The 12,060-nt window shown below is 51.7% G+C and overlaps 1 protein-coding gene across 3 annotated transcripts; it reads left to right on the top strand.

Moving 5' to 3' along the window:
- Positions 1-1,767: 1,767 nt before the first annotated feature.
- Positions 1,768-6,638, top strand: Myc (MYC proto-oncogene, bHLH transcription factor). 3 transcript variants are annotated; one of them, XM_027431574.2, is made up of 3 exons: positions 1,768-2,298; positions 3,858-4,647; positions 5,712-6,638. In XM_027431574.2, the coding sequence occupies exons 2-3, from the start codon at positions 3,870-3,872 to the stop codon at positions 6,275-6,277; spliced, it is 1,344 nt and encodes a 447-aa protein (XP_027287375.1). In that variant the 5' UTR covers positions 1,768-2,298; positions 3,858-3,869; the 3' UTR covers positions 6,278-6,638. The 3 variants fall into 3 exon arrangements, with proteins under 3 accessions (XP_027287375.1, XP_027287374.1, XP_027287376.1); XM_027431573.2 differs by having other exon boundaries at positions 3,855-4,647; XM_027431575.2 differs by lacking the exon at positions 1,768-2,298 and adding an exon at positions 3,484-3,646.
- The last annotated feature ends 5,422 nt before the right edge of the window (positions 6,639-12,060 follow it).

Raw genomic sequence — 12,060 nt, 5'->3', positions numbered from 1 at the left:
TAGGCAAAAATGCAACATTTCTTTGATCGGATCGGCGCCGGCTTTTCTTTTTTTTTTAATGCATAATTGCAGTTCCAGTAATAAGGAGGAAAGAAGACCTGGGTTTGTCCGGGGAGGAAGGGGTTAACGGTTTTCTTTACCCTAGGGTCTTCGCAGGCTCCCCAGATCCGAGTTGGCAAGTTCCACTCCTCCCCCTTTCTGGGAAGTCCGGGTGCCGTCCCCCCCACTCCCCACCCCACCCCCTCAGCCACCCACACTGCGTATTCTCTCGTCTAGCGCCTTGATTTTCCCCCAGCCCCTAAGCCGGAGTCTGGTGCAAACCGGCTCCACAGGGGCAAAGAGGATTTGCTGCCTCTTGTGAAAACGGGGTGCTGAGTAGGAAGGAACTCTTGAGTGAGCCGGGGTGGGACGGGGTGCAGACTGCAGAGACGGTGGAACCCACCCACCACTGCTGCTCCAGCTCTGGAACCCGCAGGGAGACCTACGGGGTTAGGTTGTCACTCACCACCCCCTGCCTGGTGGAAGTCTGAGCCAGCCGGAGGTGCTGGAGTGTGTGTGTGCGTGTGCCTGTGTGTGTGTGTGTGTGTGTGTGTGTGTGCGTGTGTGTGCCTGTGTGTGTGTGCGTGTGTGTGTGTGCGTGCGTGCGCGCGCGCGTGCCTCTGTGCGTGTGTCCCTGTGTGTGTGTGTGCAGGCGCGCTCCCCTGTGTGTGTGTGCGCGCGCGCGCCTCTGTGCGTGTGTGCCTGTGTGTTGTGGTGTGTGTGTGTGCCGTTGTGGGGTGTGTGTGTCTGTGCTTGTGTGTGTATGTGTGTCTCTGTGTGTGTGCGCGCTCGCCTGTGTGTGTGTGTGTGTGCGCGCGCGCGCACCCATGTGTGTGCGTGTGTGTGTGTGTGTGTGCCTGTGTGTGTTGTGTGTGTGTGTATGCTTGTGCTTTGTAACAGCAAATTGGGAGATCCATTCTGAAAAGAATGTACCCAGTCGACATAGCTGTCCATCCAAAATGCGTATAATGCCCTCCGCAGGGGATGCAATGGGTGTTCATTCCTAAGTGGCTCTCCAAGTATACGTGGCAGTGCGTTGCTGAGCAGTTTTAATAATTCCAGGCACCGTTTTCGTCTGCAGCCCCCGTCTGTCACTGACACCCCGCACACTGCACGCGGGCTCACAGACGGGCCCATTCTTTCGCCCTCACCTTTCTAAAATCTGCTTCCCCCAGCCTTAGAGAGACGCCTGGCCGCCCGGGGACGTGCGTGACGCGGCCCAGGGTACATGGCGGATTGTGCGGAGCTAGGCAGCTGTTCCACCTGCGCTGCCTGAGACACGCACGACAGGAACACAGTTCACCCAAGCGCTGCGCCCAAAGAACAGCATGGGAAGGGAAAGGACGTGAGCGCGGGCGAGCGGGCGAGCGAGAGAAAATGGTCGGGCGCGCAGTTAATTCATGCTGCGCTCGCACTGTTTACACCCCAGGAACTGGAGTACAGGGCTGCCGGGCAGAGGCTCCTCCTCTTTCCCTGGCTCCCCACGAGCGCCCCTCCCGGGTTCCCAAAGCAGGGGGGAGGGGACGAGGGAGGGGAGGGGAGGAGAGAGAGGGAGGGAGGAGAGAGAGAGAGAAGAGACGAGAGAGAGGAGAGAGAGAGGAGAGAGAGAGAGGAGAGAGAGAGAGAGAGAGAGAGAGAGAGAGAGAGAGAGAATCCCCGCCCACCAGCCCTTTATAACCCCAGGGTCTACGCGGCCGGCCGAGGACCCCCGGGCTGCTCCGCTCGCTGCCGCCGCCACCGCGCCCCGCTCGACTCCCCTCCTGCCTCTAGAAGGGCAGGGCTTAGCCAAGCCTTGGCGGGAAAAAGAAGCGAGGGGCGGATCCTGCCGGAGTCGCAGTATAAAAGGAGCTTTTCGGGGCGTTTTTTCTGACTCGCTGTAGTAATTCCAGCGAGAGACAGAGGGAGCGAGCGGGCGGGCTGGGCGAGCTCTGTGCAGAGCCGCTCTCCGGGCGTCCTGGGAAGGCAGCTTGGGAGCGAGAGGGGCTTCGCTCGCCTCCGGGCCTGCCGCTCCCCCTGCCCCAGCCCTCCCGCGGTCGCAACCCTCGCCCCCTCTGGGAAACTTTGCCCATTGCAGCGGGCGGACACTTTTGCACTGGGACTTACAGTCTGCGAGTGAGGACAGGACTCCCCAGGCGCCGGGGAGGAAATTTTTGTCTATTTGGGGACAGTGTTCTCTGCCTCTGCCCGCGATCGGCTCCCCTGAAAGGAGCTCCTCGCGCTCTCTGAAGGCTGGATATCCTTGGGGCGGTGGAAAACCCGGTAAGCACAGATCTGTTGGTCTTCTAATGGATTTTTCTCGGCGCCTTCCATGCAGCGGCGGTCAGGGTAGCCTTTCTTCCAATCCTGTGCTTTTGACACTTTGAGCAGAGTCGTTGGGGAGGCCGGGGTGGAGCTGGGGTGAATCGGAGTCGGGGTAGACAGACTTGTCAAGATGACAGACTAAAGAGGGAAGGAAAAATCGGGGTGCATTTTGAAATCGGGTTCCAGAGGTTACTCTGGGTTGACGCTGACCCTGGCCTGTTGGACATTGTTGCTTTACTACATTCATCGCTATTTGTGTCCTTTGGGGGCTTGGACCCGGAGGTCGAGAAAGTCCTTGGTACCCCGAGGTCTTTGGAGAAGGGATCATTACCTTTTGCGTGTGGGATCGAGAAGGCTCTGCAGCCTCTGACTTTTCCCAGTCTCCGGGAGGGCATTTAAATTTCGGGTTAGTGCATTTCTGACAGCCGGAGACCGACTCAGAGGTGCGTCCCGCCCGCCAATCCCCGGCGGCGGCGACTCCGAGTTGCCCCTGGCCCTTTTAAGAAGTTGCCCTTTGGCTTTAAAAATAGGAATAATAATTTTTTAAAAAATAGTAATAATAGTAAAATTTTAAACCTGACCTCCACGGCATTGGGACTGGGTGCCGCGGCTAGCGCAGTGACGGGAAACAAAACTGGGGCAGGGATGTGACCGATTCGTTGGGGGGAACCAGGGGGAATCCTCACATCCCGGGTTGGGATCCGCGGGTGTCCCCGCGCCCCTGAATTGCTGGGAAGACTGCGGCGAATCGTGATCTGGGCTGTTCCGTAACAGCTGCTACCCTCTGCGGGAGAGGGAAGACGCCCGGCTCGGGGTGCCGGATCGCTGCGGGGTCTCCGGCTGGCGCAGTGGCGGCGCGGTACCGAGTGGAGAAGGGAGGTGTCCCTGCTATGACTTGACACCCCCCCCTTTTATTTGGCGAGCCTTGTTAAAGCCGGAGGCTGAGCTCGCCCCTCCAAGCCAGCAGTCGGAAAGAAAAGCCGGCAGAGGAAGGAAGGGGGCGCGCTGGGGGTGGAGAGAGAGGAGGGCGGAGAGGGGCGGCGGCATCGGCGTCGCTAGTGGGGACCCGGGCCGGGGTGGCGGCGCAGAGAGCCGGTGCGGGAGGGGGGCCAGCACCGCGGCGCCTCTCGCCTTTCTCCTTCAGGTGGCGCAAAACTTTGCGCCTTGGCTTTTGGCAGCCTGCGTTCCCTACAGTCGCCTGGCTCAGCCTCTGGAGGAGGCCAAGGCCGATGGCGATTCCTGGGCGTCTGCAGGGCTGAGTCCCTGCTCCAAGGAGGCGGGGACTCCGAGCAGCTGCTAGTCCGATGTGCGTCGCGCTAGTAGGGAGTGAAAGAGCGCATCCCCCCCAACACACACACACACACACACACACACACACACACACACACTTGGAAGGACAGCAAGCACACTGGAAGGGGAGTGGTTCAGAATTGGGGTGCGCGCTGCGCCAGGTTTCCGCGTCCACCAGAACCGGCTAACTCTAGCGTTGCTTCCCTCCCTGTGCCCCCCGCTAGCAGACAGCCGCGACGATGCCCCTCAACGTGAGCTTCTCCAACAGGAACTATGACCTCGACTACGACTCGGTGCAGCCCTATTTCATCTGCGACGAGGAGGAGAATTTCTATCACCACCAGCAGCAGAGCGAGCTGCAGCCGCCCGCGCCCAGTGAGGATATCTGGAAGAAATTTGAGCTGCTGCCCACCCCGCCCCTGTCCCCCAGCCGCCGCTCGGGGCTCTGCTCTCCATCCTATGTGACGGTCGCTGCGTCCTTCTCCCCGAGGGAGGACGACGACGGCGGCGGCGGCGGCGGCGGCGGCGGTGGCAACTTCTCCACCGCGGATCAGCTGGAGATGGTGACCGAGCTGCTGGGAGGAGACATGGTGAGTCAGAGCTTCATCTGCGACCCTGACGACGAGACCTTCATCAAGAACATCATCATCCAGGATTGTATGTGGAGCGGCTTCTCGGCCGCCGCCAAGCTGGTCTCCGAGAAGCTGGCTTCCTACCAGGCTGCGCGCAAAGACAGCGCCAGCCCGAGCCCCGCCCGCGGGCACGGAGGCTGCTCCTCCACCTCCAGCCTGTACCTGCAGGATCTCACCGCCGCCGCGTCCGAGTGCATCGACCCCTCTGTGGTCTTTCCCTACCCGCTCAGCGACAGCAGCTCGCCCAAGTCCTGTACCTCGTCCGACTCCACAGCCTTCTCTCCTTCCTCGGACTCGCTGCTGTCCTCGGAGTCCTCCCCTCGGGCCAGCCCGGAGCCCCTGGTGCTGCACGAGGAGACACCTCCCACTACCAGCAGCGACTCTGGTAAGCCGGGGCATTCCCCAGCAGGACAGGATGGAGAGGTTGTTGGATGGACCTCTCATTGGCTTTAATTCAATTGACCCCCGGGCTCACCCCTCTTTCCCTCTCTGTCAAGGGCTCTTCATCCCTGGATTCCTGTGCTTCAGCGAGCCCCCCTCCCTCCACTTCTCCCAGACCGCCCTGGTTGTCAGCGGCTACCCCTCCCCAACCTTCACCCCCCCCCCCCCCCCGAGCGCGCGCGCCCTTCCCACCCCTCAGGAATTTCATTTGGGTTTTTAAACCTTCTGGCTTATCTTTCAACTCAACCCACTCCCTTTTACCTCTCCTAAGCATTTTAATTACCCTGGGAAGGGTGTGAATGAGGCTAAGAGCTGATCCCATGGAGGGTGAATGAATTACCTGCTTCTCTTGACTTCCGGAAAAATATTTGAATTCTAATGGATAAGTTTGCACAAGACCCAAGAGAAGCAATGACAGAGGCAGGACACACTTTAGCCTCAGTGCCTGGCACTAGTGAAAGTTCCTAAAGACTTGAGGAACTGGTCTTTTTTTTTTTTTTTTTCCCATCCTGTTTTGAACACTTCAAAGCCAATCCTGTCCAATTTGGATTCCCCCCACCCTCACCCCTACCAGGACGTTTGGCAAAGCAGCAAGCCTATTTTTAATTATTGCACTTCCAGTAAAAAAAGGGAGTTGCTAAAGTCATACCCAGAGATCTGCAGCTATCACTCACAGCACCTGAAGGGTTCTTAGTAAAGTCCTTTAAAAACAGGAGGTGCTTGGGAATATGCCTTGCTTTGGGTGTGTCTGCAGCCTCATTAAGTCTTAGGTAAGAATTGGCATGGATGCCACATCCTGGTACATGGTAATTTTCTCACCTGTGCCCTAACTCTGCTCAGCCTTTCTGGGGAGAAAGGAAGATGGTGTCTAGATCTGGTTCCAAGTTTTCTTCAGAGCCCCTCATGACGTGGCAATACTTGGTATTTGCATAGCATTGGTCCAATGCTATATAGTGCCTAGGTTTAAGCAGGCATTACTAACGGTGATCTCCCTCTCCTTTCCTGCAGAGGAAGAACAAGAAGATGAGGAAGAAATTGATGTCGTGTCTGTGGAAAAGAGGCAGCCCTCTGCTAGGAGGTCCGAATCAGGGTCATCCCCATCCGGAGGCCACAGCAAACCCCCACACAGCCCGCTGGTTCTCAAAAGATGCCACGTCTCCACTCATCAGCACAATTACGCAGCGCCCCCCTCCACGAGGAAGGACTATCCTCCAGCTGCCAAGAGGGCCAAGTTGGACAGTGGCAGGGTCCTGAAACAGATCAGCAACAACCGCAAATGTGCCAGCCCCAGATCCTCAGACACAGAGGAGAACGACAAGAGGAGGACACACAACGTCTTGGAACGCCAGAGGAGAAACGAGCTGAAGCGCAGCTTTTTTGCCCTTCGTGACCAGATCCCGGAGTTGGAAAACAATGAAAAGGCCCCCAAGGTAGTTATCCTCAAAAAAGCCACCGCCTACATCCTGTCCATCCAAGCCGAAGAACGCAAGCTCATCTCAGAAAAGGACTTACTGAGGAAGCGGAGAGAACAGTTGAAACACAAACTCGAACAGCTTCGAAACTCTGTTGCGTGAACTGACCTATGGGGAGGAGGAGCTGGAATTGCTCCGGAATCGTCTCTCCTTCCTCAGGGAGAGTAGGGAGAGCGCTTCCTCCTCTTAGAACTGATGCGCTGGACTTCAAATGCATGCTCGCAGCCTAACCTCACAACCTTGGCTGGGGCTTTGGGACTGTAAGCTTCAGCCATAATGTTAACTGCCTCAAACTTTAGGCATAAAAGAACTTTTTTATGCTTCCCATCTTTTTTCTTTTCCTTTAGCAGATTTGTATTTAATTGTTTTTAAAAAAGAAAAAAATCTTAAAGTTTACCCACTTTTCCAATGTAAATAGGACCCTTAAATGTAAATAACTTTAATAAAACGTTTATAACAGTTATACAAGATTTTAAGACATGTATTATAAACCATAATTTTTTTTATTTAAATACATTTTCATTTTTAAAGTTGATTTTTTTCTATTGTTTTTAGAAAAAAATAAAATAATTGGAAAAAATATAATTAAGCCTACTCTTGTGTTTTGTTTCTTTCCGATCCCAGTTTTTTCTTCCTCAATTACAGATGAACCGAATTTGACCATTTTCACAAGGTGGGTTGTTGGCAAAGATGGGAAGGAAGGGTTAGCGTAAAGAGAGGCAAGGGGTTTTCTTTGGCAAAATGGGGCTGGGGGCCTCCAGGCCTTTAAACTCTCGGGGTTATGAGACACTTCCTGCAAATGGTGATAAGAACCAGAGTTGATAGTTGGGAAAGGGCAAAAGGCAGCTGAGAAGGTTAGATTCAGGAGGAGGAGAGGCAAGAGGTTAAAGATAACAGTTAACTATACAGAGATGGCAAAAATCCCCCGCAGTTAACTGAGGCCATTCCCCTGTTCACTTCAAGCCAGGGACTCTCCCCTGCAGTGGAGCTGATGGGGGGAAGGGAGGGAGCCACCTTTTGTTCTTTGCCTGTTGCTCCCAGGTGGCAGCCCCTTCCCCTCTCTTATCTCTTAAGCCTCTGAAGAAGAATGTTGGGTTTCACTTGGTTTCCTAAACAAGCTCTAAAGGTTCCGAGGGCTGGAGAGCTAAATGTGTAGGGACACAGAACAAAATTCAGAATCTAGCCCCCCACCCCACCCCCGAGTCCCGTCTTGCTGCATGCCTTTGCTCATCTGGGTGTCCTCAGATGGGGGAAGCTGCTGGCCAGGGGGCTGAGAATGAACTCACTTCTTCCGGGCACTGCTCTGAGCTTTGATGTAGAAGTCTACGGTTGTGCCATGAAAGAGGTACTGTGGTTTCCTCATACAGATGGAAACAGACATGAAATGACCCATCTGTGCACCCCAGGGATTTAACATAATTAACACTCAGTTCATCCAGGAAGAATAACCCTGCTATCTATGAGCACAGGAATCATTTAAGTTTCAATAGTCAGACCTGCTCAAGCATCAGTTTCCCTTTTTGTTGGTGGCTTTTTTCTGGGCTTTGGGGGAGTTATGTTGTTAGCTATGGCTCAGTCTTTCACTCTGAGAAGAACATAGCTCATTCACCCCTGCCTTACCCATTTTTCTTTCTTTTTTTTTTTTTTTTTTATAAACATCGAATCCCTGCTTGCCCTTGGGAAGAAGCCAGTTTGGAAATGCTACTGTTCAGATCATAAAAGAAAACATACTCAGGCTTTGTCATGGGAGTCATTATTTTAGAAATTGCCAGCTCCCCCTCCCTCCCTTCCTCCCAAACACTTTCACACACTCATGACACATGCTCGTCATTAGCCCATGAGGAGGCATTTTTGAATGCGTATCTTATTAATTACCAGCCTGTGAAAACCCACAGACCAAGCCAGAAACTGGAACATGTCAGTAGAGGCCAGGGGAAGATATCCTAAGTGTTCTAAATGACTTCATTGTCTCAGAGACAATCTCAAGCACCCTGGAGTGTCTCTGGGACTTCCACCACTCATCAACCCATAAGTAACCCTGTCCTTGGCCTCCTAAAATAATCTATCCAAGCATTTAGTTTTTGACCCTTCTTTTTGACTCTTTTAGGCCCACCCTCAGCTTCAAATTGTCGAACCCTCTACCCCAAATTCAAAGGAAAACACAAAACCCAAACGTTGAGTAGTTCAAAGGGTTACAAAAGCAGAGGATGGGGGGGGGGGCTCTTAAACAGCTCCCTCTTTGCCCCTTTGTGGCCCTAGGCTGGAGTGCAGCTCTGGGATGACTCACTTGAGAACCGGGGAGATGTTAGGTTGAATCACTAGGTCCAGGCAAGCCCAAGGAATAGGAGAGCAGCCTTCCTTAGGAAAACCACTCCCTGCTCCAAACGATCAGGACACAAGTTTAATGATTCTGAGTCTGCCTGTGGGAATGGAAGGGAAGTATCCAAGCTATCTATCAGGGCACCTCTCAGCTTTACCAAGCCAGGCAACGGTCTGAAAACAGGACATCAGCCAGCTTCCTTCCAGAAAGTCAGGAAGGCTTTCACAGCCAGTCTGGCCTCCCAGGGGTCTGTGACATTGTGCAATCAAATCTGTGCATAACAGTAACAATCAAGATGACTGGGAAGGGGGAGGAGCTTTCTGGACTAGCTCGGCTCCATCATTTAGCCATGACATTGGAATTGAGGGCTCCCCCTGAGGATTTCTGGGATGATGAGGAGGAAGGAAGTCTTATTTTATGTTGCCATTTGGGGGCAACATTGGAGGCCAACATTATAGAACCTTCAGTCAAACTTTAAGATGAAGAAAGTTGTCACAAGCCAAGGATAGTACTCATATCATTCCAAGCTTGAACATATAAGTAGAATCCTCTGCCAGTCTTTAAGACAAACTTTGGCACTAAGCTTGGGAAAGAGGACAAAAAAGGTGAGGGATTTTCTGTGGTTTGTTTACAATAACCCATGACTCATTCAGTTAATAATTATTTTTCAGCATGACTGTTAAGGGACCCTGAAGCATTTTCTTCCCAACAAAAACTAATCCTTAGGTTATAACATGTTGGATGATGGTCCTCCAGCCTGTCTGCAAATATAGCACTAGGAGGTACCTTCAGGAACAAACGTTTCACTTAAGGTTCGAGAGCATTCTAGGTCTATTTCAAAGGAGAAGGAATGTAGAAACAAAGTCACCAGGATGAGAACAGGGGGCTCATTTTAAACAATGGAGCCTGGGCTGGGGCGTATTTCAATGACAGGACACTTAGCTGGCACAGATAAGGACCCATGCTCGATCCCCAACACTACAAACACAAATAAAACTAAACTAAAAGGATGCTACTCACCAATAACATTTCAGTGATATTTTTGTTGTTGTTCAATCTCTTTCCGGAGAAATCCAACAAACTGCCAATTTAGGGAAAACATCCAGTAATAGTGGCTTTGCCAACCCGGTGTGAGTTGACTAAGTGACTGAGTGGATTTCCCTTTTGAGTTTTATTTCATTCAATATTAGGCTACACTAAGCTCTTTAGGAAGACCGGGGTTGTGAGTGTTAATGGGATGTCGGTCTTCTGAGGCTGAAAGGAATGTTCTTTGTTTCTAAACAATGCCTGAGGCTCAGCCACAATCCCCAACACTCTCTTCCAGTTGTCACCCCATCACTTCATTAAAGGCTGAACTCTCCAGTGCAGCCGGAGGTCTGTGGGCTTGCCACCAGGATCTTTGGGGGAAAGCTATGTTGGAATACACCTGCTTTCTACAGGACCCCCACAGCCAACGATGGTTGACAATACTGAAATTCATACACAGACGTTTTAAATTGCTGTCCCAAAGTCACACAACCACTGGCAATAACAGCAGTTAATGTGCTAAAACTTGGACATACATTATCAATATTCCCAAAGCAACTTTTCTTTTGTTGGTTGTTGTTTGGTTGGTTTGGTTTGGGTTTTTTGTATCCCTGGCTGTCCTGGAACTCCCTCTGTAGACCAGGTTGGCCTCAAACTTGGTGAACTTCTGCCCCTTAAGTGCTGGAATTAACGGTGTGCACTACCATGCCTAGTTTATCTCAAAGCAACACTTAGGACGGATATTCTATTTCTTTCTTTTTTTTTTTTTTTTGTTTGTTTGGGTTTTTTTGGGGGGGAGGGGCGTCTACTGTGTTGCCCTGGATGGTCTAGAACTCAGAGAGCTGCCTGCCTCTCCCTACTGAGTACTGGGGTTTAAAGGCATGTACCTCCCACACAGTAGTGAATTCTATTTTTAAGCAGAAATGATTTAGATTATTTACGCAGTCATACATCTTTGAGTCCCTACTATGCATTCATACGTGTGTGTTTGGGGGTGGGGTGCAGTGGGGGGCTCGATAATAACAAGTAAGACACAGCAGATCCTGCCCCAGGCATTTGCAGACTGGCAAAGAACAAAAAAGTGCCAAGCACTGAGGCGCTAAGTCAATTTACTGCCTGTTTTAATACGCTATGTTTAATTTATTGCACTGGGGACAGACTCTAGGGCCTCGTGCATTCAGGTTAAGTGTCCTATGGTGAGTGACATCTCCAGGGACTGCAGGCTGTTTTATCAATAGTCTCAGGGCACTTCCAACATGGTAGGTGTGAGTTCAAGTCCTGGGAGCAGGGAACGAGGACCGAGTCCAGGAAATTCCGAGAAGGAAGCTAAGGAAAAGATCAGAACCAATGCAGATAAACCCGAATGGGAAAGAGCTAATGACAGGAAGGATGCTTTGCTGTCTGAACTGTGTCTAAGGCAGCAAGATGCCAGAGACGTTAGAAGAAAGGATGCTTCTCCAGGCCGCTCTTCTGTCTCCATCCACCCACCCAGTATCCAGCATCCTTTTGCTCCTTCATCTGCTTGAGACGACTGCCTGTAGTTAGGTAAGTAGTCCCAGCACCCAGCCTCTCTGCAGCACTTTGGTTTTTGAAACAGGATCTCACTGAGCAGGCCAGGCTGGCTTCAAACTCTGGAACCTCCTGCCTCAGCCCCTTGAGTGCTGGGATTACCAGCCTGGGACACCATGCCCTGGGTTTCATGAAGTATTTTCTCCAGGAATTTCCACTGTGTGATTCTAGGAGGCGAATACATTCATATTCTCAGTTAACATCCTATTTTTGTTTTGCTTTGCCTTGTTTTGGTATGTAGTTTTGTTTTTGTTTTGAGATGAGAGTCCCATATTGCCCAGAATGGACTTGAACTCACTGTGCCTGTGACTGGGGATAAATTTAAATAGGACTTTCCACCATCTCCCAAGTGCTAGGATTACAGGCATGCACAACCAACTCTTCCAGAAAATGTTCTAATGAGCCTTGGGACTTGATAAAGTCTGACAACAACAATCTCTTCCACCACAGCAAACCAGCCATCATTTCAAATGACAGATATGCCAGGTCCTGGCTTATTATAAAACCCTTCTATGGATTTATGCTACCTACTGGATTAAAGCCATCCTCCCGTCATCCTCTCTGATACACTCACCACCTATCCATCCACAAGCATGGCAGCTGGTCAGCCTGGCACACCCTCAACTCAACCTTCTATGTTCACCTCCAGTAACATTGAGACAAGACCAATTTGGTGATCCTGCCTCCATCCATTGAGAACGTATGTCCAGATTAACTCCTTGGAGAATGGAACCTAGTAGGTCTTGCCCAACAGTGGCTTGCATGAAAGTGCAATCCAGTAATTGTCTAGTGGCCTGAGTGAAGGGCTCTTTGATGGCTTGGTGGTGCGTCGGACCTGAGGAGGGGGTGAAGCAGAAGCAAAGTTGTTTCAGGCTGCAAAGCTAGAAAGGTAAGGAAAGAGATGGGTACATCAGGCGAAGGAATGGATTCCCATTAGGCATGCTTTGTGTGACTTGATTTTGAGAGGTTA

This window comes from Cricetulus griseus, chromosome 10 (assembly GCF_003668045.3).
Source record: "Cricetulus griseus strain 17A/GY chromosome 10, alternate assembly CriGri-PICRH-1.0, whole genome shotgun sequence".
Classification (NCBI taxonomy): Eukaryota; Metazoa; Chordata; class Mammalia; order Rodentia; family Cricetidae; genus Cricetulus; species Cricetulus griseus.
The sequence above is the reverse complement of the archived record's forward strand: the minus strand, read 5'-3'. Positions and strand labels throughout refer to the sequence as shown.

Coding starts and splice junctions, on each gene's coding strand:
- Myc (XM_027431574.2), top strand. CDS start 3,870: ATGCCCCTCAACGTGAGCTTCTCCAACAGGAACTATGACCTCGACTAC. Junction 4,648..5,711: donor CACTACCAGCAGCGACTCTG/GTAAGCCGGGGC, acceptor CCTTTCCTGCAG/AGGAAGAACAAGAAGATGAG.